This window comes from Ammospiza nelsoni, chromosome 18 (genome assembly GCF_027579445.1).
Source record: "Ammospiza nelsoni isolate bAmmNel1 chromosome 18, bAmmNel1.pri, whole genome shotgun sequence".
NCBI lineage: Eukaryota > Metazoa > Chordata > Aves > Passeriformes > Passerellidae > Ammospiza > Ammospiza nelsoni.
This window is the reverse complement of record NC_080650.1, coordinates 9,788,847-9,815,687: the sequence shown is the minus strand read 5'-3', so window position 1 is coordinate 9,815,687 and position 26,841 is coordinate 9,788,847. Positions and strand designations below refer to the sequence as shown.

At 56.5% G+C, this 26,841-nt stretch overlaps 3 protein-coding genes across 3 annotated transcripts in view; 2 read left to right on the top strand and 1 right to left on the bottom strand.

Annotated features, from left to right (window-relative positions):
- TPCN1 (two pore segment channel 1) overlaps window positions 1-14,784 on the top strand; it is a 42,191-nt gene extending 27,407 nt beyond the window's left edge. Inside the window, exons 13-27 of the mRNA XM_059485223.1 lie at window positions 1,520-1,568; window positions 1,766-1,829; window positions 2,577-2,621; window positions 3,817-3,873; window positions 3,964-4,017; window positions 4,355-4,427; window positions 4,625-4,732; window positions 5,895-5,966; window positions 6,895-6,984; window positions 7,651-7,766; window positions 8,423-8,469; window positions 8,868-9,021; window positions 10,309-10,445; window positions 11,118-11,198; window positions 12,172-14,784. Of these exons, the coding sequence (XP_059341206.1) occupies window positions 1,520-1,568; window positions 1,766-1,829; window positions 2,577-2,621; window positions 3,817-3,873; window positions 3,964-4,017; window positions 4,355-4,427; window positions 4,625-4,732; window positions 5,895-5,966; window positions 6,895-6,984; window positions 7,651-7,766; window positions 8,423-8,469; window positions 8,868-9,021; window positions 10,309-10,445; window positions 11,118-11,198; window positions 12,172-12,294 (1,270 nt within the window). The 3' untranslated portion in view covers window positions 12,295-14,784. The remainder of the gene's footprint in view (window positions 1-1,519; window positions 1,569-1,765; window positions 1,830-2,576; window positions 2,622-3,816; window positions 3,874-3,963; window positions 4,018-4,354; window positions 4,428-4,624; window positions 4,733-5,894; window positions 5,967-6,894; window positions 6,985-7,650; window positions 7,767-8,422; window positions 8,470-8,867; window positions 9,022-10,308; window positions 10,446-11,117; window positions 11,199-12,171) is intronic.
- Window positions 14,785-15,662: 878 nt separating this feature from the next.
- On the bottom strand, window positions 15,663-21,174 carry SLC8B1 (solute carrier family 8 member B1). The gene is made up of 15 exons (XM_059485089.1): window positions 20,582-21,174; window positions 20,006-20,158; window positions 19,856-19,908; window positions 19,704-19,761; window positions 19,378-19,510; window positions 19,118-19,285; window positions 18,934-19,041; window positions 18,795-18,851; window positions 18,512-18,642; window positions 18,225-18,366; window positions 17,767-17,888; window positions 17,448-17,601; window positions 17,283-17,363; window positions 16,740-16,804; window positions 15,663-16,657 (listed from the first exon to the last, which is right to left on the bottom strand). The coding sequence occupies exons 1-15, from the start codon at window positions 20,717-20,719 to the stop codon at window positions 16,460-16,462; spliced, it is 1,761 nt and encodes a 586-aa protein (XP_059341072.1). The 5' UTR covers window positions 20,720-21,174; the 3' UTR covers window positions 15,663-16,459.
- A 1,184-nt stretch (window positions 21,175-22,358) lies between these two features.
- Window positions 22,359-26,713, top strand: PLBD2 (phospholipase B domain containing 2). The gene is made up of 12 exons (XM_059485118.1): window positions 22,359-22,611; window positions 22,737-22,830; window positions 22,911-23,069; window positions 23,475-23,575; window positions 23,964-24,178; window positions 24,247-24,341; window positions 24,412-24,572; window positions 25,116-25,211; window positions 25,496-25,567; window positions 25,667-25,819; window positions 25,923-26,085; window positions 26,233-26,713. Exons 1-12 carry the CDS (start codon window positions 22,361-22,363, stop codon window positions 26,398-26,400), a joined length of 1,728 nt encoding a protein of 575 aa, XP_059341101.1. The 5' UTR covers window positions 22,359-22,360; the 3' UTR covers window positions 26,401-26,713.
- The last annotated feature ends 128 nt before the right edge of the window (window positions 26,714-26,841 follow it).

Sequence of the window (26,841 nt, the reverse complement as noted above, 5' to 3'; positions counted from 1 at the left end):
CTAGGATTTTTCTCCTGAGAAGCTGAGAAGCCTCAGAAAAGAAATGTCAACAATAACTGTCTGATGGCTGTGGAATGCGGTCTGGAGATGGTTTACCAAAAGCTGCATCTTTGGTCTCATGTGGATTCTTTTTACTTGGTGACCAGTCATGGTCCAGCTGTGTCAAGGCTCTGGTCTGTCAGAGATTTTATCATCATTCTTTGCTAGCCTTCTTATGTCTCCTTTCTCTTTCTTAAGTATAGCATTTTTAATATAATATATATAATAAAAAAATAAATCAGCCTTCTGCAAGATGAAGTCAAGATTCTCATCTCTTCCCTCATCCTGGGGACCCTCAAACACCACCAGCACACTGCTGCACCCAGAGCAGGGAGCTTGCTGCACTCCCTGCAGCTGGGCAGTGCTTTGGAGAGGATGGCTGAGTTTGTGGAATGAGTGTTGAGTTTTTCTAGGGAGCTGGGAGGGGTGGGTACCCTGAGAGCTGAGGTGCTGGAGTTCCTGCGTGCCCTCTTGTGGATACAGCACTGCTGGCACTCCCAGGCAGGAGCTGCTTCCCTCTCCCCTGGCAGAGCAGAGGGAGCAGGAGCTGGGGAGCAGCACTGGAGCCTGCCTGGAGCATTTCCTCACTCAGTGCAGCCTCCCAGCTTTTAACAAGTTTTTGCTTTTTTTCCAGCAGCTGGCTGTCCCCCCCAGGGTTTTGTTAATTAAAATTTGGTTCTGCTGGTGCTTTCAGGGCTGCCATCCTCTGTGTTATGAGGCAGAGAATTGCCATTCTGGTGGGGGTGGGTGCAGCTAACTCCAGCCAGCAAGGGAGAAGAGGGAATTAGAGCAGGAGACCTTCTCTTCCTTTTCCTTTGTTCTGGCCACAGACAGGTTCCAAGTGAGTCTCCTATGAAACTGGTGCTGATGCTTCTCCTTGAAGTCAAGTGCCACAGAGAAGTATTGAAAATGGCACAGGGAGAAAGACTGAGTTGTGGAGTTTAGGCACCAATGTCACCAGTAAGAGTCAGAGAAGTTCAGCATCCTCACTTCCAGACACACAAAAGCTGTTACAGGCCTGACCCTGGGCACCTAGACAGGCACTCATGTTCTATGAGTTTCTTTGCTTTCATGTCCTTTTTCAAACTTCATTTTTACCTTGAAAAGAAAATGTGCAAGGATGATAGAAAAGGACTGTAGGAGTAATTAAGCCAGTCCAAGACTTCTTCATGAAGAGCAGTGCAATCTCCATCCCTTGGAGCTGGCATCTAAGCCTCAGGTCTTTCCTCTCACTGGGGTTCAGCAGAGTCAGAGTTTCCCTTGAGGCTGAAGCATTACAGAAAGGAGATTCTGGCTATTGTCAATCAGGAACCTTTGGCCAGGCTGGGTGGAGGTCACTGCTGAGTCCTATCAGCTGTGGCTGCAGTTCTGATAAGGAGTTAATGACTTCCAGGACTCTCCACTGGTGATATCTGACAGGGACAATTAAGGATCTGCTCACCCTCAAGGCTCTGATCAGATGTTTCTTTCTGTTTTGCAGTCTAAAGGATTTTTACAATTTCTATGAAGTTGTTGGCTTAAAATGGAAGGTAAGAGTTTGTTGGGTGGAGAGGAAAGAAAACCGTGTGTGGGAGGGAGAGAAAAGGAGTGGTTAGAGAGGAGCTGGGTGAGAAACAAGGCAATCTGAGAGAAGCAGTGCTGGGGTAGGGTGGGTCTCCATCCCTGCCCTGTCTTTGTGCCTGGGTGTGGCTCTGGCTGCTGCTCACCGAGGCTGTTGTGCTTCCAGGCCAAGCGGAACCGCGAGCACTGGTTTGATGACCTGCCACGGACTGCCTTCCTCATCTTCAAAGGTAACTCACTCTGTCCATGGCACCACGGGCTCAGCTGGCAGGAGCAGCATTCTTTACAAAGACAGGACACTCTGAAGGGCCTTGCTCTTGTGTCCCTGGCAAACACCTGAGGGAAGGCATTCTAACCAACTCCATGTGCATCCAGAGCCTCTGAGGCCAGAGATTTGGATTCAGAGTCTCCAGGGAGGATTCTGTCGTGGAAATATTCCTGCAGTGACTGTGGGATTTGGGTTGTCACAAAAGCTCTTAGGCTGCCTGGTCCCATTCAGGTCAAGGACAGCACTTTGGGAAGGGAAAAAGAGAGGCCTGAAACCCCCATCAGAGTCATGTCTTGCCAATTTACCCCGTGTCCCAAGTTCCCTGACTGGATGTCACCATTCAGAATTAAGAACCTGCAGCTCTTCTGAGGTGGTGTGTGTTCCTGATGCAAACACAGCTGCCACAGGAGCTCTCAGAGCTCTGCTGATGCTCCCAACCCTCCTTGCTGTTCCAAACACAGAGCATTTACCTCTGTCCACCCCAGAATTAGCACATAGAGACCAAACAGGGCCTCTTGGGGGCTAAGAATAAGGACTTCATTGCTGTTAAAATTCTAAAAGATATTTAAACTTGTTCCCAAAAAGTGGAAGTTAATCATCTGCTGATCTGTTTAGCTTCTATGGCAAATGTCTCTAGGGAGAAGAGGGAGGGATCTGTCGTGTGGAGGATGGTGTAAACATTTGTTTTGTCATCCTTTCCTTCACACAGGCATCAACATCCTGGTGAAGTCCCGTGTGTTCCAGTACACCATGTGTGAGTAGGAATGATCTGCTTGGCTCCCTTGCTCGTGTGGCTCTGGTGTGCTGGCTCTGCCAGCCCTCCAAGGAATTTGAAGGAACTGTCACAGAATTCACAGAATGACCAAGCTGGAAGAGACCTTCAAGATCATGGAGTCCAACCCAGCTCCAGCACCTCAACTGAACCCTGGCACCCAGTGGCACATCCAGGCTTTGTTTAACACACCCAGGGATGGGGACTCCACCGCCTCCCTGGGCAGCCATTCCAGAACTTTACCACCCTTTCTGGAAAAAAAGTTTTCCTGATATCCAACCTAAATTTCCCCTGGTGCAGCTCAAGGCTGTGTGCTCTGGTTGTGTCAGTTCCTGCAGACAGAGCCCAGCCCCAGCTGAGCACAGGCACCTTTCAGGAGCTGCAGAGAGTGATGAGGGCACCCCTGAGTCTCCTTTTCTCCAGGCTGAGCACCCCCAGCTCCCTAAGGGGTTCCTCACAGGGTTTGTGTTCCCAGCCCCTCACCAGCCTTGCTGCCTCCTCTGCATGCACTCAAGCATCTCAACATCCTTCCCAACCTTGGTGTGGTCTGAGCTGTGGTTCATGGACAAGTTTTGGAGTTTTGGTGGGGAGGGAGAGAACTGCTGCATTGTCCCAGCAGCCTGGGCTCTCGCCCCTTGTTCTGGAGAGCCTTCCTGGCTCACTGCACAGCATCTCTGTGGGGCTTGTTGCATTTAGGTGGGTTGGTGGTCAGCTTTCCCAGAATTTGGGGGGTTTATTTTACAGCTGAAATATTCTGGATAAGGAAGTGCCTCCCCAGTGAGGCACATTCTGTTTGCTCTCAAGGAGCTGTGAGCATCCTCACTGCTGGAGGGATTGCTTGGCAGCTGAGCTGCCTGAGGCAGGGAGTCTGTGCTTCTCTCCTCTAGAGGAGGAAGAGTGCTTCCTCCTGCTGCTACCTGCTGGCTTCTAAGTGATTGTTCCTGCTCAGTAATTTGGGGTTTTTTTTACATTTTAGTTTTGCTTCTTTTTGAACATAAAGGCACTGCCTCTCTTAAAGGCCTGGAGAAAGACATGGGGGAAGACTCACAATTTATGAGTTCCCTTTGCTCATTGATTGGAACCAATGCCACTTGTCCTATATTGCATTCTTTTTGTTGGCCTACGAAATGGATACCCAGGAGTGGTTTTGCTATGGGGTTTTTCCTTTCTTTTCCAGACACTGTGGTGGCTGTGAATGGAATTTGGATTCTTGTTGAAACCTTCATGCTGCAAGGTAGCAAACATCACAGCTTGTTGCTCCACTGTGGTGCTGAGGGGTTGGAAAAAAGGGAGGACTTGAGAAAGCTGTTCTTGTGTCTTGCAGGAGGGAATTTCTTCTCCAGGAATGTCCCTTGGAGCTACATAGTCTTCCTCACAAGTAAGCTGATGCCTCCCAGCAGAGCTGTGTCATTTCCTGAGGAGCTGGGGAGGGAATTGAAGTTATGGGTGTAGAGCCTCCATCCAGAACAATGGTGTGCCTGGCAGGGATTGTTTTGTAGACTCCTCCAGAGAGAAATCTCCATGAACACAGGGAAATGTGTTGATTTGGAGGGGAAAAGTCTCTTTGGCACCTCACTGAGAACGAGGAGGTTGGGTGGGGTCTGTTAAACCCCTGTTTATCAGAAATCCTTTAAAACCACCACACATCCATGAGGGCAGGGCTTCCCATGGGCCTTTCCTGTGGGGCTGCTCATTGCTGTGCTCTTGTGTTGCAGTCTATGGCGTGGAGCTGCTCCTGAAGACCACTGGGCTGGGGCCTGTGGAGTACCTGTCCTCAGGCTGGAATCTGTAAGTGCACATCCACCTTTTTGGGCTGGAAACACCAACGCCTGAGCCAAGCCTGGAGACAGGAGGCCATCAGCCAAATGTTATAATCCTTCTGCCCCTGGCCTCGTGCATCTTGTTAGGCTGGAGCAGCACCAACCCCTCTTGTCTGCTGATAAATCATTGCTCTTACATTAATTTTATTTCATTTTTCTTGCCAGCTTTGACTTCTCAGTCACCCTGTTTGCATTTTTGGGGCTCATGGCACTGGCATTCGACATGGAGCCCTTTTACTTCATCGTGGTCCTGCGGCCCCTCCAGCTGCTGAGGTGAGCTGGGAAAGGCTGGGAAGGAAGGGAGGGATTCCAGAGAGCAGGTGGGAGAAAGCAGGGCTTGTTTTGCATCAGTCCCACTGGGGACTGAGCTCCTTAGCAGGAGAGGGCAAGGATTGCTCTGTGGGAATGTGACCGTGGCCAACAGGAATTGCGTGGGGTAATGGGATTAGCCCGAGTTATCAAAATGAGAGATAACAAAAACTTGGGATGCGATATGAACACCCCGTGCTTTGGAGCTTAAGCTGATCTCTAATAGAGATCAAGGGATTTACTGGGGGCAGATTATCCTGTGTCTGCCTTCGTGGGGTTCTTACACCTCCTCTAAATTGTCTGATGCTGTTCAGAGAAAAGCTTTTCTGTCAGGGTGAGATGGTCTGAGCCAGTTTAATAATTTCCATTGAATTGCCAGAAATTACAGTTTTCAAAGGATGCTGCTTTCTAGGGTGAAGCACTGCCCTGCTCCAACTGCATCTCACACTTGGAGCAAGACCATGGCCTGTCACCTCTCTGCAGTTCAGGGCTGATTAACCCTCTCATGTCGAGGTACCCTCACAAACACCTCCAGAGCCACAGGGGGAAGGGATTTGAGGTGAAATGTTTCATTAAAAACAAGCTGATGTAATTTAGCTCTTCAGTGAGGATTTTAAGAACACTTCATGACACTCAAGAGGGGAAAAAAAAAATAATGTTTTCTCTGTTCCTCCCCTGCCAAAGCCTGTTTGGCAGCTGTGTTTGTAAAGGCTGATGGGGTTGCCAAATCCTAAATTAGCAGGCACAGTGTAGTTTTCTTTCATCAATTTTTATTGGGTCATGGGGGAAACACAGAAAAGCTTGTGTCTGGGGGAAGCAGGAATGCATCCTGACCCTGTACATGAGTAAGTTCTTACAATTTTTAGGAGTTTTAAATAGCTGTTTATGCATCATGCCATGTAAAAAGACAGACTTTTTTCCCTGAGACCCTCAGTCCTGTGTCATAAACATTTAGATGGGACAGCAGGGAGGTGAGCAGAGACCACTTGAACAAGAAGTTAGGAAAGTCAGGAAACCTCACTGTCATTGCCCTGCAAGGTAGAGAGGGCTGGGATTCTCCTTTTTGCTCTTTCCCCTGACACCAGGAGAGCTGTGGGTGTGGGTAACTCCTGGCCTCTCCTTTCAGGCTGTTCAAGCTGAAGAAACGCTACAGGAACGTGCTGGACACCATGTTTGAGCTGTTCCCTCGCATGGCCAGGTACCACCTCTGCTCTGGGGTGAGGGCAGGGACAGGGCAGTGAAGGTTTGGGGACAGGCTGGGGATCTGTCCAACCTGCTGAAGGGATTTAGGGGTGATGGCAGAGAGGGGATTGAAGGTTTAGGGTCAGGCTTGGAGACCTGTGCAACCTGTTGAAGGGATTTAGGGGTGATGGCAGAGAGGGGATTGAAGGTTTAGGGTCAGGCTAGGGACCTGTCCAACCTGCCCTGATGTGTCAGTGGGTAGTTACTGATTCTTCTGAACCAGTGGAGTGTTCGTCTTCCAATTCCAATTCCAACAACACCAGCACCCTGAGCTCCCCCTGCTTTGGTGGTAGGAGGATAACTAAGAGTTATTTTTAGTTTTTCTCCCCCATCCTAGCTCTTGCTGGAAGACAAAGCCCCTGTGGGAAGAACAGTAGCACAAATGCCCTTGGCCCCTGCTGTTCCCTGTCCTCAGCAGGGCCCCTGGAGAGCATTTTTGTGGAATGGTGAGGCAGAGGGAGCTTGAGAGCTGCTCCTCAGCCCTGCCTCCCTGCCAGGAGTCCTGAGCTGGCTGCAGAGCCCTGCTCTTGGCACGGTCCCTGCTGCAAGGATGTGGAGAGGGCACACACAGTGTGTGGTGTTCTTTAGTGAAGGAGCTGTGGAGAGATGTTTATTGAACAGAAAAGGACAGGCTGGGAGGGGATCCAGGCTGCTCTTTGGTTTCTCTCTTCAGTGAGAGAGTGGCAAACTCCTTGTCCAAGGGCTCCCTGAATGAGAGCAGCCAAGAGCTGCAGAGCCCGAGCAGCAGGGAGGGTGGGCTGGGCTTTCCAGTGCTGCTTCCCATCCCTTGGAAATCCCTCCCAGAGCAACCAGCCTAGCATTTTGTGTTTCCCTGCCTTAGCAACTCTCCAGCAGCACAGTGCTCTTTCTGTTTATGCCTCCAGCCTGGGGTTAACCCTGCTGATCTTCTACTATTGCTTTGCCATCGTTGGCATGGAGTTCTTTGCTGGCGTGGTCTACCCAAACTGCTGCAAGTGAGTACCTCAATCCAGCCCCCTCAAGAGTGCTTCTGGTGCTCAGCCAGCAGCAGGGAGCTCTGGCAGCTCCATTTCCCTGTGGAGAAGTGGCCTGGGGCTGAGTGGGGTTTTGTAGCTAAGGCAACACATGGCAAAAATCCAGGAGATAATTCATTTCTCTTGCCCCATGCCTGGCAGTGTCCAAGGCCAGGTTGGACAGGGCTTGGAGCAACCTGGGATGGTGGAAGCTGTCCCTGCCCATGGCAGGGGGTGGAACTGGATGGGCTTTAAGGTCCTTCCCTACCCAAACCATTCTGTTTCTATGATGCCAGAGTTGCTTGTCCAGCAGCAAATTCACCCAACAGAAATTCACCTGCTCCTGGACTCTAAGCTGTGCTGTGCCCTTTTCACCTTTAATGATGGCATACCACTTGGAAATGCCAAGTTTGAAGGGTGTGAGTGAAGGAACTCAAACTCTCAGTTTCTCTGGTATAATATTTGCTGAATGATTAGAAAGACTCCATGTGCTGTGAAGGGGAGAGGATTCCTTTCAGAGGGAAAGACAAATATTGGCTTAGAGGTAGAAATGGCCACTCTTCTTACCACCTTCTAGAGGGGCTGGTGTTTATAACTTTTTTAGATTTTCCTTGCTCTCTGCTGATTCTTCCTGTTTTCTCCACCCAGCACGAGCACAGTCGCAGATTCCTACCGCTGGGTGAACCACACAGTTGGCAACAAAACAGTTGTGGAGGAAGGTTATTACTATCTCAACAACTTTGACAACATTCTGAACAGCTTTGGTAAGGGCACTTTTGTCCCTAGGAAAGATTATCCTGTGTTCCTGCAGAGCTGGATGGCTCTGTAATGCTCATGTGAGCCTGGGACTCTTCCAGGCAGTCCTGCTAATGCACCTCACTCACATCCTGCTCTTTCTGTCTGGAGAGCTCCAGCTGACTGACTGTGCCAGGATGCTCTGCAGGGTAAGCAGAGGTCTCTCAGAGCCAGCTGGAAGGCAGCACATCTGTTCTGGCTGGTGATCAGAGCAGAGGTGTTCAAGGAGGGCATTAAGGCACTGCCCTTCTAAAGAACCAGCAGCGTTGCCTCTCTTTAAACCCTCTGATGAAGAATAATTTGAATGTGTTGATTGCTCTCCATGATTTTCCATAATGTGTGAGCAGAGTGCTTATCTCCTGGAGATTTCAGAGCTCTCCATGCTCTCTGGTGAGGAGTCAGGTCTGGTTTCTTTAGGAAACAGAGATGAAGCCAGGCTGCAGGTTCTGTGTGTCTGAAGGAATTGCAGTGGGGAGGGTCTGCATTCTTTCTGGATTTGCTGTCTTTATTCAAACTTGGCTTGCGTCAGTCTTGCCTGTCAGACACTTTACCTAAAAATCACTGTAAAGCAGGTCAGGGTGGATAAAACAATTCCCTGTGTGTGTTTTCTCCTTTTTGTGTGCAGTGACACTGTTTGAGCTGACGGTGGTCAACGACTGGTACATCATCATGGTGAGTGATGCAGGCTGCACAGACTGCCACCTTCCACAGCACCATTCCTTTCCTCCCATGGTGCCTTTGTTGCCTGGTATCTTTTGGCCTTGATTGTTGGGAGGCATTTGGCCCCTGCCATGCTGCTGGGCACGTTTCAGGCTTCACAGGCTCGACAAATGAAGTCACCCTGTGCTCCAGTTTGTCACCCTGCTGTCCAAAGCCACCAGCTTTGGATGTTCTGTGTGTTTGCCTGTAGGAACATCTCTTTTTAGCTGCAAGGATCTCTTGGGGCACTGAGCATTGCACAAGCAGTCCCTGGGGGCAGAGTGTTTATGCTGCTTTGTGCCTTTGATAAGCAGTTAACCGCTGCTTCTCCCTCCTTTGTGCACTGCTCACTTCTTCCCTCTCCTCTTTAGGAAGGGGTGACATCCCAAACCACTCACTGGAGCCGTCTGTACTTCATGATCTTCTACATTGTGACCATGGTGGTGATGACAATCATCGTGGCTTTCATCCTGGACGCCTTTGTGTTCCGCATGAACTACACTCGCAAGAACCAGGATTCAGAAGGTCAGAGCTGAGGCCTGGCTCACCTGCAGCCTTGTGTCTTCTCTCCCCTTCCTACTTCATGTCTCTAGGAGTAAATGGAATTGGCCAGGAAAAAACAGATCTTTTATTATTTTTTTTAACCTGACATCCTGAGCTAATTCTGTTGCTCGTTGTTCTTTTGCTCGAGCTTGTTCTTTGTGTGATATTTCTGTCTGGTCTTTCTGCTCTGCCCCTCATCTCTCCCCCAGAATTCCCCAAAAAGCATGGGTGGGTGTATTTATGTGGCTTTTATATATATCTGTGCACACACACATACAAACTTCAACCACTCTAGCCATTTCAGCCAAATTCTTTGAAATAGAAAGTCTGTGTACGTTTCATGCAAGGTTTCTAGGAAACATTGCAGCAGTGGTGTAGCAAAGCTCAATGAGGGACCTTGCAGGAAGGGAAGATTGATAATTTTTTTAAACCAATTTCCCTTCCTCACTAATGCCCTCACTGGTGGCAGGATGTGTCTCCAAGGTGATTTGCCAGCACTTTTTGCCACGACCTGGAGGACAACAGACACTGCTTGTCCAATTCTTCCCAAATTTTCTGGTTGTGCTCAGGCTGCTGACTCTGTGCTGGTTTTGGACATGCCTTTCCCTGTAGGAACTGGGCTCTGCATCCCCCTCATCACTTACTCACTGTCCTTTTCCTCCTGAGTGGGGGGTCTGGAACTGCAGGCCCCTTCCTGACCTGCTAATTCAGGTGCCAAAGCCACACTCATGGCTCACAGCCCTTTTCCTGCTGTTGCTTCAGGTGAAAGCTCCACCCCCCTGGGTTTTTAGGTGCCAGAAGATCAAATTTGTGTGTCCCAGAAGCTGTTAATTAGAGAAACATGTGTGATCCTTCCTGCACCCAGTTTGAAGGGAGCAGTGAAGGACATTGGTTAGCCCTGGGCTCCCAAGCTCTCTTAGGCAGGTGAAGGTCAAAAGGCAGAAACTCTTAAGTGATATTTGATTTCTTAACTTACAGGCCAGCAAAAAAGCTACAAGATTTATTTTCTTTTAAGATACCAAGGAGCCTGATGAGAATAGTTTGAGTCAGAAGGTTTGCTGGCCCTTCTCACTAGTTAACTTTCTCCCTGCCTTGTTTGGGTTGAACGTATCCATGTTCCAGTCACAGAAGCAGGAACAGGCTGCACCTGAGCTCTGGCTTGGCCCTGTGTGCTTTAGCTTTGCCTTCCAGGTTATCATAGCAGCTGCTGAAGCAATGCTCATCTTGGTGACTTTTTTTTCCCCCTCTTTCTGTTTCTTGCCTCTCCAGAAGACAATGGCATTGTTCTGGAGAAGGAGATCTCCAAGGAGGAGGTGATTGGCATAATTGAGCTGTACAAGAGGACTTCAGCTGCTACTGAAACAGCTCAGCTGCAGAAGATTGTGTTGCAGATGGACAAATATGGGGTAAGAGGAAACACTGAGAATTCTCACCTTCAGGGAGGGAGATGTGCCAGGGCCACTGTGTCTGTGTGGAGAGAGAAGATCCACCTGCCTGTGTAGTGTGAGGGCTGAGCTGCTGGAGGAACTGCAGCATCTCAGAATTTTGCTGCTCTGGAAAAGCAGCAGCTGCTCCTTGAATAGCCCTGACAAAGTCTGGTCCCTGCTGCCTCAAAACTTCCCTAAGAGCTGTCCTGGCCCCTGCTGACTGGAGAGAAAGCATATTTATATTTCCTCTAAGGAAGCCACTCTCTCATAATTCTCCTGCTTGTCTCTCTGTGCCATCAAAGAGCACTGGGGCTGGGACAGTCCATGCAGCAGCATGATGGCATTAATTCCTGACCCTTCCTTTCTCCATTGCACTGCTTATGTTTCCATTCTAAAACATTCTATACTGGGAAGATGAGCTCTTGTGTCAGAACTGTTGTCTCATGCAGCTGGGCAGAGCTGAGTGTTTGTTTTAGCAATGGCCATGGTACCCCTGTGTCATCATGGCACAGGGGCTGCAGCCTCTCAGGTGACAGCAGAAAGAGCCTGGGATGGCCTGAGCTCATCAGTGGGTGATGCTTGAAGTTCCAGCTGCTCAGTGACTGATGAATGTCTGTCTTGGTGTTTCCTCCTCCTTCCCCAACTCTCCAGCAAATGTCCACAGTGTTCCTGGGACGCAGGTCCAGGACCAAGAGTGACCTGAGTATGAAGATGTATGAGGAGGAGATCCAGGTATGTGGGGCTGAGCTGGAGCTGCCAGCAGGTCTGTGGTGAGAGCATTCCCTGGGATAACAGCCCATCCTGTCCTTTCAAGCACTGGGCACTGCTTTCTCTGAGCCCAGGGTTTGTTGCCCCACAGGGCGCATCAGAGCTCCTCAGTGGCTGCAGGTGTGACAGTGACCACCGTGGGGGTGTGCACAGGCACTCCTGCTGTGCTGAGCTGCCCTGGGCTCCCCAGGTCTCTGCTGGGGCTGTGAGCACACTTTGGTGCTGCCCAGGGCTTGGCTGCTGAGCACAGAGCTCTTAAACCTCTGGAATGTGGTTGTGTGTGAGCTTAGGTGTGTCTGTCTGACACAGAAAGCAAGGCTGGCTTGTCCCAGGCTGGCCTGCCTGGTTTGCAGGCTGAGCAGCATGGGAGACAGGTAAATCAGCAGATTCCCTGGAGTTTTAGCAGCACCTTCCTGCCAGTGCCACCCATGGTCAGGAGCTTTCTGCCATGGGTTTGGTCACTGCCAAAGGCAGTTGAAGGTCATAGGCTAATGATTAGTGCTGAAAAAATTAATCTTATAACCATTTGAATCTGTCCTTTGTCCCCAGAGCAGACAGACTGGGGCTGAGTCTTGAGTCCCCCTAAGGAAAATGCACTTTATTTACCATGGGGCTGGATCACCTGCAGAGAAGCTCCCTGTGTGTTCTGCTTGGTCTGTGCCTGAGGGATTGGCACAGCCTGGATGCTGCTCTGCCAGTCCCAGACATCATGGGGACAGCCATCCTCAAGGCCTGGATGCTCAGGAGGGACATCCTGAGGGTGGGAAGTTCCCTTGGCCTCAGTGCCTGCACCACAGGCATGCTGCAGTTAGCTGGGTTGTTAGGCTGCACCCAGGGCTTTGGGAAGAGCCCTCTGTGCCTGGAAAAATCGCAGTGACAGCAGGCTCTGCCCTTTTGGGGTGATCCTAATCCCTGCCTGTTTCCTCCCCTGCTGCAGGAATGGTATGAGGAGCACTCCAGGAAGGAGGAATGCCAGCCCCCAGTGCAAGAGGCTGCACCTGCTGCCAGCAGCTCCCTGAAGCCCCTGAGCCTCCGGCAGCGCTCCCAGACTGTCATTTAGGCCCAGCTAACACAGCCACCTTCTATGCAATAACCTAGAGTGTTCCTGCCCAGCCTGCCTGGACTTTGGGAGGGTGTATATAGATCTGTCAGTGTACCAGTGTAGGGATCAAACCTTGCCCCCAGCAGTGGTTGCTGAGAAGCCAGAGGCCCAGGGGGCTCAGGGGAAGGCTGCTGCGCACAGATGTGATGCACATCTGGGCAGAACAGAGCCCTTGTCCCTCTGAGCCCCTTCCCAGGCTCCAGCTGCTGCTGCTGCTTGTCTTAGCACTAACAGACCTTGGGGAAAGGGATGTGTAATCCATTAACAGCAGGGAATTCGCTGAAGTCACCTGCTTAACAGTAAAACTTGGGCCCTTTTGGAAGATCCCTGTTGCTCAAAGGGTACCATTAACCTAGGGACAAAAGATCAGGGAGTGAGTTTTTGTTTCTGCTCCACCTTCCTTATGCAAAGAAAAGGGAGGTGGTGTGAAATCTCAGCACTTTTGGAAGGGCAGCCTGCCCTCCCCCTCCCTTTTGGCACTCCTAGATGCACTCCAGCAGTAGCTCCAGCTCTGTAGTAGCTCCAGCTCTGATTGCTGAATTTTGCTGTCCCCAAGTAGTTCTGAGGCAGAACTGAGGGCCAGCACCTCATCATGCTATGGCCATAGGTGGGACAGGGCTTTGGGAACTCTGTCTCTGCATCACTGCTGGTCAGCCCTGCCCCTGGCACTGCCTGGCCTTGGGGTCACCTCTGCAAAGCCCAGAGCTCCTTCTCTGCTCAGGGAGGGGGATTCTGAGGGTGACATGGCTGTGGGGGTCTGCCACTTGGCCACCTGCCCTGTGAAACCTCTCTGTCAGGTCCTTAGCTGGGATAAATGGCTGGGAAGGAGAGTGGAGGGGTTTGCAGCTCCAAGTCTGGCTTTTTTCTGCCCAGCTGTGGGTTAAGCAGAGCTCCTGGGCATCACACACTCCTGCTGGTCAGTCCTCATTCCAGCTGAGCAACTCCCAGCCCAGAGTGGGGCTCCTCCCTTGCAGGAATGTTTCTCAGGCTGGAGAAGTTCAGCTCAGTCAGGTGTTGGGAAGATCCACTGAAGAACTCAACTGTTCCCCTGGGTTTTGGATGCAGGAGGAACATGAAAGTCAAGAATTCTTCTCACCTGTCTGCTTTTCTGCACCTGAGAGCTGAGGGATGAGGAGGAGGGGGGAGAAGGGATCCCTTCTCAGCTCTGCCACGTTTGTGGGATGGTGGCAGTTGTGTCACCTTTGAACCTGTCTCTCCAAGTCCCTCTTCTCCCTGTCGGCACTGGAAGTTCTGAGGGCTGACACTCCCTGGCAGCTGGGATGTTCCCTCACCTCTTGCTGTTTGATCTTTCCTCAGGTTCAGATTAAGAGTGGAGCTTCCTGAGGAGGCTTCCCCCTTCTCCCAGTGCCCCAGGCCGTGGGAGATGTGTGTGCCCATCCCCTTGTCCCACATGCCGGTCCTTGGTGGCCTCACCTCGTGGCACGAGGACAGCAGGAGAGGGCTGATCCCACCTGGGCAGCTCAGGAGCATTTCTGGGTGGGTGAGACTTTCAGAGGGAGGCAAGACAGAGCTGCTTCTGGAAATCTCTCCCTCCATGGCACAGTGGGAGCACTTGGAAGGAGTGGCAGAGCAGCACACACGCACCAGTGGCTGCTCCCAACCCTTGCCAAACTCCCCGGGTGCCTCACGGCAACTCTTTGTTTTCTTTCTGGATACTTGCAGGTATGAAACTGCTTCTGAGCTGACCCATGAAGGACCTTAAAGGGCTGTTTTCCAAACCATAAATTCAACCACAAATGAAGAAGAGCAGTTGTTGCTCTTGCAGGTGCTCTGCGTGGAGTGGCAGCCCGGGAGGTTTATCCAGATTAGTCCTGGGGCTGCAGGAGATGGTGTTTATTGTGCTTTAACTTGTGGCCAGGGTGAATGAGCATTATGAAGGTTAGTGGGGAAAAAAATGTGGCTGTGGTTAATCTCCACATTCCCCTACAGCTGATTTCTCCTGGCAGGGCTATCGGTGACTTTTTTTTTTTTTTTAGTTTGGGGGTTGTTTTCTGTGTGTGAAAGGAGCTGTGGCTTTAAGCTGTGCTGAGGAAGGCACTGAGGGCTGATCATGCAATAAAGGGCTCCCTGGAGGGCTGGGGGTCAGGGTGCTGCCTCCAAGGTGTTGATCCTCCCCCACATACCCCCTGTGTTCATTATTTTTGTATAACCAAGGAGGGCAGCAGCAGTTTGCTTCTTCCATTTGACTTTGGAAGGAAACAAAGTTCGAGTACGGGGCATCCCCTTCTATTTATCCTCCTCTCCCTCCCCCCACACACAGACTGACAATGGAGACAATCATTTTGTAGGGAGCACGGGAGGAAGCACTGCAGGATTTTGTATGCTGGCGTTTTGTTTATAAAAAAACTGATTTTATGGACGTGTCTGTCAGATGTTCTCTAGATTTTTTTCAGGCGCACTAATAAAGAGCATCCTCGGCTTCGTAAAGGCTTCCTTTCCTCCTTGCCCTGTTATTCCAGAGGTGGGGTTGGCCATGCTGGAGCATTTCCAGTGTTTGAAGAGGAGCCTGCCTGCCCTCTCTGGTGGCAAGTGCTTGTGTTGGGAATATTTTGTGTGCATGCCTCACTGAGCTGCTCCACATTCCTGTTCCAGGACATTACAGAGCCTGCCTTCCCTTCTGCCTTCCCCCTGCCAGCTTTTCCCCTAAACATCAAGATAACTCTTTCAAAGTTGGGTTTTTTAAGGTGCAGTGCTGAGGCCAGCAGGGGTGTTTGACCCTGCACCTCTGTCTGGGATGTGTGCCAGGGTTTGGGTTGCTTTTGTGGCAGGAAGTGGGCGTTGTGTCCCGGATCGTTCCAGCAGCTGCCAGAGCAAGGTCGGGGCAGAGCCAAGGGCTGTGGGCACAGGGAGGGTTATTTTTTGTGAAAGCTGCTGGTGTCTGTTAGAAAAAGGAGAAATGCTTTTAAGGCCCAGGAGGAAAGGAGGAGGAACCAGTTGTGGTGTTTGCTCAACACCCCCTCTCTGTGGGGCAGGGATGTGGGGTCCCTCTGTTCCAGCCTGTTCCTGTGTCCTCTCCAGCTGGGAGCAGCACCCCCAGCCCACCCCCCCGTTCTCCTGGCACTGTGGGCCCTGCAGGAGTCCCTGTCCCCAGCGCTGAGCCGTGCTGACCCCGTTCCCAGTGTCACAGCACGTGACTGCTCTTGGGACATCAGCTACTGGAAACCACTTCCCCAGTCCCTTGGGAAAAACCTCTCTGGGTGTCCCAGGCTCCTCACCCCAAAGGCTCTGTGCTGAGTAAGGCCTGAGTCAGACCAGCACAGAGCAGGAGCAATGGCCCTTGCAGCAGGCAAAAGTCAAGGTTGGGCTTGTGTTGGTGTTTGTTTTTTTTATTGCAGTTTTTTACAGTGCCTAAATCTAGTCCTGCCAGAGGTCAACACTGTTTGTGGAAACCTCCAAGTCCTTTCCTACAGCTCTGCCCACCCCAGGAGGAGGAGAAAAGTAGGATCTGAAACTCAGGTTGAAAAACGTTACTAAAAAAAGCAGGGGAAAAACCAACCTCCCTTGGTTTGGTGTTTGTGTTTCCCTCAGGCTTTGCTTGCACTAAACCCAGTGCATCCCTGGAGCAGTGTCCCCTTAACCCTGTCTGGCTGTGCCCTGTCTGCTGCTCCAGCCCATGGTGCCAACAGGGACAGTCCTTCCTGAGGACAGAGGTGTGCCTGGGCTCTGGCAGTGCCACCCTGTGCTGCCCCAGCTCTGTCCCAGAGCGTGGCATGGAGCTGAGGAGGCAGAACCAAGTGTCAGCTGTCCCAGCTCTGTCCCAGAGCGTGGCAGGGACCTGAGGAGGGGAAGGTGAGCTCAGGAGCAGAACCTCCCGTTCTGTGCCCCCCAGCTGGAGCTTCCCCATGCCCTGCTCCTGCTCTGCCCCCTGACACAGCTGAGGTTTTGATGCTGCTCCTGCCCAGAGTTCCCTAAATTACAGATGAAAGGAGAGGATGTGGGCACTGAGAGCTCCTTCCCCAGAGCACAGCAGGGCCCCAGGGCTGGCTGGCAGCTCCAGCAGCACGGTGAGGTGGAGGTGCCCTTGTCCCCTGGCAGGGACAGGGAGGGCACGGCCAGGCCCCGCTGCAGTGGGAGGCAGAGCGAGCTCCGGGGCTGGAGCTGCTCAGGGGGTGGAGAAATGGATGACCCTGAACTCGGTGAGCAGGGCCACGCACAGGAACAGCAGGTAGGAGGCGATGAGGCAGACGCCATAGGGCTGTCCCAGCTGGAAGCACTGCGCCGGCACCGTCACCAAGGAGAACACCAGGCTCAGCCCCAGCGCCCCGGCCAGCACCCACACCAGGGGGCTGTCGGGCTCCAGCTGTGGGGACAGCAGCGTGATTGTGGTGACAACGGCTCCTGCTGCCAGCCTGGCCCGTGTCACCGTGTCACCACGGCCTTACCTTCACCAGCGGCTGGCTGCTGGTCATCTGCAGCAGGCAGCCCAGCCCCACACCGACCAGGATGTCTGCAGCACGTTCAGGATGGACACACAGCACTGAGCCCATCCCTCTGCCCCCCATCCTCCTCCTTCCTGCATGGCTGAAGCGTTCTGTCTCTGTGCTGAATGCCACCCTGAGCACTCGAGGAGAGGCTTCACCCAAAACCCACCTGAGCAATGCACAGCCCTCTTCACTCTTTCCCTTTGTAAAATCCCAAATCTGCCATGCTCCAGCCCAAACTCCTGCCAGGCTGGGGGAGATGTGGGTCCTGTACCCACAGGGGGTTGCTGCTGGCTGTATCCCTGCCCCTCCCAAACCCCTCACTGTCCCCTTGCACTGTGGGAACGCCGTGGGCTTTACCAGCGTTGGAGGGACTCTGGGATGGATCCCAGCTCCTTTGCAGGGATCCCACAGCACAAGGGGCTCTCCTGGTCTGTAGGCAGGGAAACTGAGGCAGCTCCTGCCCCACGTGGCAGCACCCTGTCCCTGGCACACACAGGATACTGAAGATGATGCCCCCGAAGCAGGCGGAGAAGGCCATGCGGGGATAGCCCTGCCGGGCCATGGTCAGGTCGGAGAAGGTGTCTGTGGAGGGACAAAGGAGACCTGGGGCATGGCAGGGGCACCCCAGCGTGTGCCAGGGGGCACTGGCAGCTGCAGAGCCCTCACCCCCGATGCTGTTGCCCCAGGCCAGCAGTGTGAGGCCCAGCACGGTGTTGCTGAGCTGGAAGATGATGCCCAGGGTGCGCAGGATGTTCACCAGCTCCGTGGCTGCGGCGTTGATCCACATGGCACTGGCCAAAAACCCAAGGAAGGCAAACACCTGATGGGAAGAGGAGCAAGCTGGTCCCTGTGTGCATCCCACAGGACCCTGCACACCTCCTGGGGCATTGGAAACTGGGAGAGAGCTCCAGCTTCCTGCTCTGCCCCATTCTGGAGCAGGCTGTGCTGGTCCCTGGTGGGTGCTCAGGGCTGGGGGACACCTTACACAGTGGTACTTGGGTGGCTCCTCGTTGCTCGTGGTGATGAAGATGATGAGGGCCAGGGCAGAGGCAACCAGTGTGACCAGTGCCCAGACTGGGAAGATGCCCTGGATCTGGTAGAGCCCATCTGCACATGGTGGGGAGAGGAGGAACAGAGAGGCTTGAGGTGGAGATAAAGCCTTGCCAGCTACAGCCACCTCTGCCCTACACCCCCACAGAGCTGCTCCCCTCCGTGCCTCTGTTTCCCCAGGCCAGGCCAGACCTGCTCCATTTCCACCCCAGGACCTCAAGCCCCCCAGCCTTGTGAGGGTGTATCCAGCTGCAAACACAGATTGGCTCTCCCCTGTCCATCCCTCCTCCCTACAATGGGAAGCCAGCTCTGATGGGCTACTGCAGTCCCCAGGGCTTTGGTGGCCTCTCAGTCCTGTCCCTTCTGCAAGCTGGGACCGCCCCAGGCTCTTACAGGCGCCTGACTTCAGGGTGAGGACGCAGAGCAGGGGGCTGGTGAGGATGTGCAGGCAGTTGAGGGGTCTCTTCCAGTTCAGGTCATCCTTGTCGGGGTCCACAACAGGAACGGTGAGCAGCAGCACCAGCTCCACGGGCACCTGGCACAAGGGAGACCCACCTGGCACACCCTGCGAGGTGCTCCCAAACCCACTGCCCCTGTCCCAAAGCCCCGGGGGGACAGAGCCCCAGGAGCCAGCAGGGATGGGGATGCCCCTTGGGGGGCTCCTCCTGCCCCCCACTCACCCTGAAGGCCTTGAAGAGCCGCCAGTACCAGGGCTTCCTCCTCCACTTGCGGTAGTCCAGGGGGCTGAGGGCCGAGGCGAGGATGCGCAGGGAGCTCTCCCGGGAGGGCAGCAGGGGCCGGTACTCCTCCCCTGTGAGATGTCACAGGGCTGAGCGGGCTGTGTGTCCCCAAAGAGCTCCCCCTGCCCCACGGGCTGTCACCCCACGGGCTCAGTCACTGGGGGGCTCTGGGACCCCCGAGGACAGAGCAGAGCCAGCCCTGATCCCACAGGGAACAACATACCATAGTCCCCGCTGTTTGTGCTCGAGGGCTCCGGCTCTTCCACATCTGTCGGCATCTCTGTGGGGAAGAGGAGAGGGCAGGGGAACTGGAAGAGCACCCCAACACCCCGGGGGTCCCATCCCAGCTGGGCAGCCCTTACCTGGCTCCCAGGCTCCGGGAGAGGCCAGCCCGTCCCCGCGCTGCCGCCGGTGGATCCAGGTGCAGAGCACCACGGTGAGCACGTAGAACACGTAGAGCCCCAGGTAACCTGAGATGGGGGAGTCATGGGGGGGTCACGGCACCCCCTGGCTGCTCCCACCGTGCCCAGCTCCCCCAGCACTCACCCAGAGCCTCTCCCAGCCTGATCCTGCCCAGGTAGAGCACCACGAAGGTGAGGAAGACGGCCACCATGTAGAAGATGATGTCCCTGAGGAAGGGCCTGGAGGCGGCCGTGAAGGGCTTGACCAGGGCGATGCCCCCGGCCACCACCGTGGTCACAAACACACCGGCACCTGCCGACACAGGGGGGCTCTCCTGGGACAGGGGAACATCCCACAAACCCAAAATGTCACCCTGTGAGGAGATGGCACTGGGGCTCCCTTACCAAAGATGGCCCCAATGGCCAACCCTGCTGTCCGGGGGTCAGAGAAAGCCACCACAGCACTGAAGACATCAGGGGCCCCGTTCCCAAAGGCCAGGAAGGTGACACCATGGAGAGGGGACGTCAAGGAAAAGACCTGGTGTCCTTCTCCCTGTGGGGACATGGGTGCTGTGCACCTCTGTCCAGTGCCAGCACATGACCGCTCGTCCCACTGTAACCTCCCAATGGGCTTCCCCTGGCACAGCACCAAGGGGACACAAAGTGACCCTGTCCCGGCCACCTCCCCTGCCCTGTCCCCACATCCCTCCTGACTGATTTGCCAAGGATACTGCCACGTTGTGGGACAGCTTCAGGTTGGTGGAGATGGCTGATAAATTGGGGCAGAAGCTGGAAGGGCAGAAAAGGAGACAGAGAGGTGATGGGGCTACTTGGGGCTCCTGCTCGCTCTGGGGACGGTCCCCTCCTCTGCAGGGCCACTCACAACTTCTCTGCTGTCACACCGAGGATGATGAACAGGTACAGGAGCCAGAGAGCCTGTGGGGTCAGGAGTGGCACACAGAGGGGTCAGTGGGGTCCCCACCACACACCCCCCCAGCACAGCATCCCCAGCACTGCCCTTTCCCATCCTTACATAGAGGGTGACAGCCAGGGGCAGCAGCCGGGGCGGGAAGACACAGAAAACCCCATCGAGGTAGTCGAGGAAGCCCCCGTCGAGCCGGCAGTCGGGGTTGCTCCGGATGAAGTGGCACCACTCGGAGCTGTTGTGCTCCCGAACCTCCCAGCACTGCGGAGCAGGGCGGAGGGTGCTCGGCCGGGTCCCCCCGAGGGCACACTGCCCACCCCGAGGGGACACTGCCCCCCAAGCGCTGCCATGGGGCCGCTCTGCCAGGTCACTGTCAGCCCTGCCTCAGTTTCCCCACCTGAGCTACACGTGCGTGGGTGCAGGGCTGTGCCAGGGCCAGCAGACGTGCAAACCCTTGTCCCCACCCCACCCATGTCCCCACACAGCCCACACCCACGCCTGGCCATGGGAAGGCGCCGGCCGGGCAGCAGAGAGGTTTTCGGAGGAGAAAACCGGCAGCGGAGGAAATCCGGGTGAGATCCCTGCTGCGATAGTGAGGACATGGCAGCAGGGACGGGACGGGACCCCACCACCCCGGCAGCACCCAAATCCCTCCCGGTGCCCCCCCCAAATGCCCAGACTTACATCCAGGCTCCGTGCGTGGCTCAGAGCATCCCCGGCGGGAGGGACCGTGTGCCCCGCGTCCAGCAGCAGCGGGGGCCCGGCTGGCAGCGCCCCGGGCAGGCTGAGCGCCCCGGGCAGCCCCGCGGGTCCCGGCCCCATGGTGCCCTGTCCCTGGCGGGGACAGCCCCGGGGACACCTACCACGGGCAGCGCTCCCCGGGGACACCGAGCGGGGGCTGCCCCCCGAGCCCCATCCCGCGCTCCCCGGGCGGGGCCAGGAGGGGGTAAAAATGAATAGTAAAATTGGATATTATAATTAATGCTAAAAATAATTAAAAGGATAAAAAGCAGAGCCTCCCGCCGGCAGGTTGCGCTGGGGAGGCTCAGCCCGGGGGAATGGCACCAACAACCCGCGGAGAGCGACCGGGGGCACCCGCGAGGGCAGGGAGGGGACAGGGAGGGGACAGGGAGGGGACAGAGAGGCAGCGGGGCGGGTGGGGATGGTGATCCCGGGGGTGTGGGGGATCCCGGGCGGGATGCGGGGATGCAGGGATGGATGGATGGGGGTACCGGGGGAACCCCACCCGCGGCGCGGCCCCACCGTGTCGGCTCGGCCCCGCTCCGAGCGCGGGCAGCTGATCCCCGCCGGCCCCCCCGCCTTAAAGGGGCCGCCACCCTCCGCCCTTAAAGCGACAGCGACACTCTCCCGCACGGCCGGCTCCCACAGGGGACACACGCGGCGCTGTGCTCCGGGCCGGCCCTCCGAGGCCGGGCAGCCATCCACACACAGCCCCACACGGTGAGCCCTGAGAACGGGCGGGCTCAGCGCGGGATGTGTCCCGTGTGCGACAGCCTCGGCACCGGGCTGCACAGACACAGGGCTGGCGGTCACACACCCCCCGGAGCGACCGGGCTCCTCTCCGCACCGGTGTCCCCAGCTCCAGGACACCCCAGCCTCAGCCGTGCCCCGTGTGCCATGTTCGTGGGGCGCAGGTTGGCCGTCACGGCCGGAGCCACAAGACCCTCATGGGATTCAAAGAATCCATGGGATTTAAAGAACCCGTGGAATTTAAAGAACCCGTGGGATTCTAAGAACTCACAGGACTCAAAGAATCCATTTTCCATTCAAAGGTCCATTTCCCACCCTGGCCCGTTTCCCCCCAAGCAGCGTTCTGCCCTTCCCCCGCAGAGAGGTGGAGGGAATTGCGCAAGGCCGGGGCCGCCGCGGCCCTGGGGCCCGAGGGAAGCAGCAGCGCCCCGTGTGTTCCCCCTGCCCCGAGCACGGGGACAGCTCACACCAGGGGTCCATGTGTGTCCCCCGAAGGCGGGGAGAGGAACCTGCGCGCATCTCCTGAGGGCGTGGGGCTGGGAGAGGCGGGATGGGAGCGGGGGTGTGAGTGTGGGGCTGGGACCGTGGGTATGAGTGTGAGGCCGTGGGTGGCATGGGGGGACAGGGGCGTTGTGGGACAGTCACAGGGGTCCCCACGGCCTCGGAGTGGCTGGGGGCGTGGCCACGCCAGAAGCTCCGCCCAAGGCCCCGCCCTGTGAGATGTTTATACAGAGGCGAGCTGTGGGGCGTGGCCAAAGCAACGCCCCGCCCCCAAATCGGGCCATCCAGTTGATACCCCTATGAGGGCGTGGCCACGCTGACGCTCCGCCCCAATCCAGCCCCGCCTTGCCAATGCCACAGTGCGCAGCGGGGCGTGGTCACAACGAAGCCCCGCCCTTCCCCGCCCATTCACACGCGCCCGTGCTAATGGGGCGTGGTCCCTCCTTGGCCCCGCCCCTCGGTGTCCCCGCCATGGCGGCCCCGCGGGCGCTGCTTTTGGCTTCGCTGCTGTCCCCGCTGCTGTCCCCGCTGCTGTCCCCGCTGCTTTCCCCGCTCCTCTCCCCGCTGCTCTCCGCCGTCCCGGCCGGCGCAGCCCCGTCCCCGGTGCCCCGCAATGTCTCCGTGCTGCTGGAGCCCGGCTCCGAGCGGCTGCGCGTCCTCCCCGGCCGCCACCCCGCCGCCGTCGCCTGGGCCAGCCTCGATGACCGCATCCCTCACGTCGGGTATGACCCGGGCCGGACCGGACGGGACGGGGCTGAGCGAGGATGGGGTCGCCTCAGGGGAGCCGTGGTGGGTGGGGTGCCCCGTCCCAGCCGTGCCCGTGACCCCCGTGGCCGTGTCCCCACAGCTGGGCCTTCCTGGAGGTGGCCACCAACGCCTCGTACAATGACAGCCTGCAGGCCTACGCCGCCGGGCTCGCCGAGGCTGCTGTCACCGAGCAGGTAAGGGGGACCCCTCCAGGAATGTGTGTCCTGGTGGCTCCCAGGCTGTCCCCGGCGGTGACAGCCTGCCCTGTCCCCAGCTGATGTACATGCACTGGATGAACACCATGGTGGGCTACTGCGGCCCCTTCAAGTACGAGAGCGAGTACTGCCAGAAGCTGCGCAGCTACCTGGAGGCCAACCTGGCCTGGATGGAGGAGCAGATGGAGAAAGGGCAGGACACCGAGTACTGGCACCAGGTGAGGATGGGGAGCCCCCACCAGGGGAGCCCCCCTGGGTCCTCCTGGGCCTTTAGCCCAGAGCACAGCTCAGGGCAGTGAGCTGTCCTGGCCCAGCTCCAGGTGGGATGACAGGGACCTGGTCATGCTCCTTCCTGGGGTGAGGAGAGGTGACTCGTGACTTTCTCCTCGCCAGAGCCTCGCATGCTGCAGTTGGGGTGCACAGGAGGTGGCTTTGTCACCCTCGGCTATGGGTGCTGAGTCATGACCTTGCTGACAGTGACACTTCCCCCCTGTGCCTCTGCAGCAGCACTGAGACCCAACTGATGTGCTCTGTCCTCTGGGGCAATGAGGGACCCTGTCCCCCAAAACCTCTCAGCCTGCCTCCTCACAGGAGCCAGTGCCAGCTCTGTCCCCTGTCCCCAGGTGCGCCTGGCCCTGCTGCAGCTGAAGGGGCTGGAGGACAGCTACAACGGGCGCCTGGACTTCCCCAGGGGCAGGATCACCCTGTCACCCTTTGGCTTCCTGTAAGCTCCTTCTCAGAGCTGGGGGAGAGTGGGGGAGGGTTGTCCCGGGGTTTGGAGTGCTGTGGGGACAGTCCCTGCATGTCCAGGAGCAGCCAGTTCTACTCCAGGTCCACCTTTTCTGGGGATTTGTCTTAGGCTGCTGGGGAAAGTCGGAGCTAAGGCAGGTTATCCTCTTCCCCATGCCATGGGCTGGGTGGTGGGTTCCCCCCACAGCCCCTGCCTCAGTGCTCCCCCTTTCCTCCCTGCTCATGCTACCAGGGTGCTGCCAGCACAAGCGCCTGCCCTGGGGTGTGGTGGAGATGGACAGACGGACAGAGAGCTCTGAGCCAGCTCAGCTCCAGGCCTGGGGCACCCCTCACCTGACGTCTTACGCCTTGCTTCCCCCCAGGCTGCTGCAGCTGGGGGGTGACCTGGAGGACCTGGAGTCTGCCCTGAACCGCTCCTCCCCGCAGCGTGTGCTGGGCTCAGGCTCCTGCTCGGCCCTGGTGAAGCTGCTGCCAGGCCAGCGGGACCTGCTGGTGGCCCACGACACCTGGAGCTCCTACCAGGCCATGCTGCGCGTCATCAAGAAGTACACGCTGCCCTTCCGCGCCTCGGCCGGCGGTGCGTGGGCTGGGCTGGGGGGGCTGCGCCTCACAGCCCCCCTCTGACACTCTGCATCCCCCCTGCAGGCAAATCCCAGATCCCTGGGAGCATCCAGGTGTTCTCCTCCTACCCCGGCACCATCTTCTCCATGGATGACTTCTACATCCTCAGCAGCGGGTTGGTGAGTGGGGCTGCTCCTCCTGCACCTCCCCCCGGCCCTGCTGCCCTCCCCATCGCTCCCTGCCCTGCAGGTCACGCTGGAAACCACCATTGGCAACAACAACCCGGCCCTGTGGAAGTACCTGGAGCCCCGGGGCAGCGTGCTGGAGTGGCTGAGGAACATCGTGGCCAACAGGCTGGCCCGCAGCGGGCCCGAGTGGGCCGCGCTGTTCCGGCGCTTCAACAGCGGCACGTGAGTGGGCTGGGAATGGGGCCTGGAGGGGTGGTGGGGCCTTGGGGAGGCTGATCTACAGCAGGGGTAAAGAATAAAGCGGGGATTTATTAAAAGCCTCAATGGATGCATGTTGGGCAGCACAAGAGCCCAAGCAGGGCTGCACCCAGGATGAACCAAAATGGTCACAAAATGCATGACCGCTCACGGGGTCTCTCACTTTTTTAAGTTCTGCTCCATTATCATCTTGGAGTTAATTGTCCACTGACAGCTTTAGGTTATGAAGTGCCATCCTTCTTGTTTTTCTGTCTTCATTCTGCCATTGTTTATGCTCTTGGGCCTGAGATTTGGATCATTTGTCCTTGGTCCCTAGATAGAGAAGGAATTGTTTTGTCTCCCTACTCTATGAAGAGAGTTCACCATCCCCTGATATGAAGGTCAGAACTACACACTAAAGCAGCACAGAATCTGAAACATAGAAAAGCTAAAACTGAAGGCATCAGTGGGATGGGATGGAGGGTGCCCAGGCTGCCAGAGGGATGCATTCCTTGCTCTCCGTGCCAGGTACAACAACCAGTGGATGGTGGTGGACTACAATGCCTTCACACCGGGCAGAGCGAGCCCACCGCCAGGCGTGCTGACAGTGCTGGAGCAGATCCCGTGAGTGGCTCCATTCCTCCCTGAGCCCTGCTGTCTCCTCTCCATCCCTGTGGGTTTGGGAAAACCAGGGGGTGATGCCTGCCCAGCCCAATGGGTGGTCACAGGGCAAAAGGGCTGTCTGTGGCTAAATGCTCTGGGGTGCTGGTACTGAGGTGATGGGTGCCCAGCACCTCTGGCTGGGGTGGGGACCCCCAGTGTGTCTTCCCCCCAGCCCAGCATGCCCCCCCCTATCCCCAGTGACTTTTCCCCTTCTGCTCTGACCAGTGCTCTTCCTCCCAGCACAGGGGCCTAGTGGTGGTGGCTGACCAGACAAAGCTGCTGTACCAGCAGGGCTACTGGGCCAGCTACAACGTGCCGTGAGTGCCATCCCTCCCCATGGCCTGCCCTGGAAAGAAGGGCAGCAGTGCCCACCTTACACCCCCTTGGTGCCAGCTTGTTGGGTTCCCCCTCCCCAGGTACTTCGAGCAGATCTTCAACACCAGTGGGAACCTGGAGCTGGTGAGGAAATATGGTGACTGGTTCACCTATGACAAGAACCCTCGTGCCCAGATCTTCCACAGGAACCAGACGCAGGTCCATGACCTGGACTCCATGATCCGCCTGATGCGGTGTGTGCTGGGCACCCCACACCTGGAATTCCCTGAGGGACTTTCCCCAAGGAATTTTCTGTGGTCCATGGGCTTCACTGGGCTCTGTCCCCTCCCTCTGCAGGTCCAACAACTACCTGCAGGACCCCCTGTCACGGTGCAGGGGCTGTGACCCGCCCCAGAACGCCGAGAACGCCATCTCTGCCCGCTCCGACCTCAACCCTGCCAACGGCACCTACCCCTTCCCCGCCCTGCGCCAGCGCTGCCACGGCGGCATCGACATGAAGGTGTGCCCGCCAGGCAGCCCTGCCCACCCCACAGGGGCTCCTCTGGGGCTGTGCAGCCTGTGCCCAGTGCTGACTCGCTGCCCTGCTCCTCCTGTGCAGCCTGTGCCCAGTGCTGACTCGCTGCCCTGCTCCGTGTCCCCTCTGCAGGTCACCTCCTCGGGCATGGTGCCCTCCTTCGGGCTGGTGGCGGTCAGCGGCCCCGCCTGGGATGACGTGCCACCCTTCCGCTGGAGCACGTCCCCGTGCAGCTCCCTGCTCCACATGGGCCACCCCGACCTCTGGACCTTCCCCCCAGTCAAGGTCCACTGGGACTGAGCAGGCGCTGGTCCTGTCTGTCCATCTGTCCTATGGGGGGGTCTCAGCTCTGTGTAACAGGGTCCCCCCCTGTTCTTTCTGCCTCTGGGGGTCCTGGCTGTGCTGCACAAGCCCAGCGTGTCCCCTCCCTGCTGTGGGGCTCTCCAGGCTCTTCCCTGGGTGCTGATGCCTGGTTTGGGGGGGGCTCTCCCTGGAAAAGGGGCATCCTCTGGGAGGCTGGGGCTCGCCCCCAGTGTGGACAGGAGGGCGGTGAGCTGGTTTGGCTGTGGTAAATAATAAAGTGCTCTGTGCTGGTGGCTGTGCTTTGCCCTCTGCTGAGGCTCTCTGGTGGCTTTGTTAGAGCTGGGCTCACTCAGGGGTCTTGCCCCCTCCCCATTAACAGGGTGATCTCCTCTGCTGGTGGGAGGGCCTGTGCCCAGTGAGACTTTTGGGGTGCAGATG

Coding starts and splice junctions, on each gene's coding strand:
- SLC8B1 (XM_059485089.1), bottom strand. CDS start 20,719: ATGGGGCCGGGACCCGCGGGGCTGCCCGGGGCGCTCAGCCTGCCCGGG. Junction 20,159..20,581: donor GCCACGCACGGAGCCTGGAT/GTAAGTCTGGGC, acceptor CCTGCTCCGCAG/TGCTGGGAGGTTCGGGAGCA. Junction 18,852..18,933: donor TCCCGGAGCCTGGGAGCCAG/GTAAGGGCTGCC, acceptor TCTTCCCCACAG/AGATGCCGACAGATGTGGAA.
- PLBD2 (XM_059485118.1), top strand. CDS start 22,361: ATGGCGGCCCCGCGGGCGCTGCTTTTGGCTTCGCTGCTGTCCCCGCTG. Junction 22,612..22,736: donor GACCGCATCCCTCACGTCGG/GTATGACCCGGG, acceptor GTGTCCCCACAG/CTGGGCCTTCCTGGAGGTGG. Junction 24,342..24,411: donor ACATCCTCAGCAGCGGGTTG/GTGAGTGGGGCT, acceptor CCTGCCCTGCAG/GTCACGCTGGAAACCACCAT.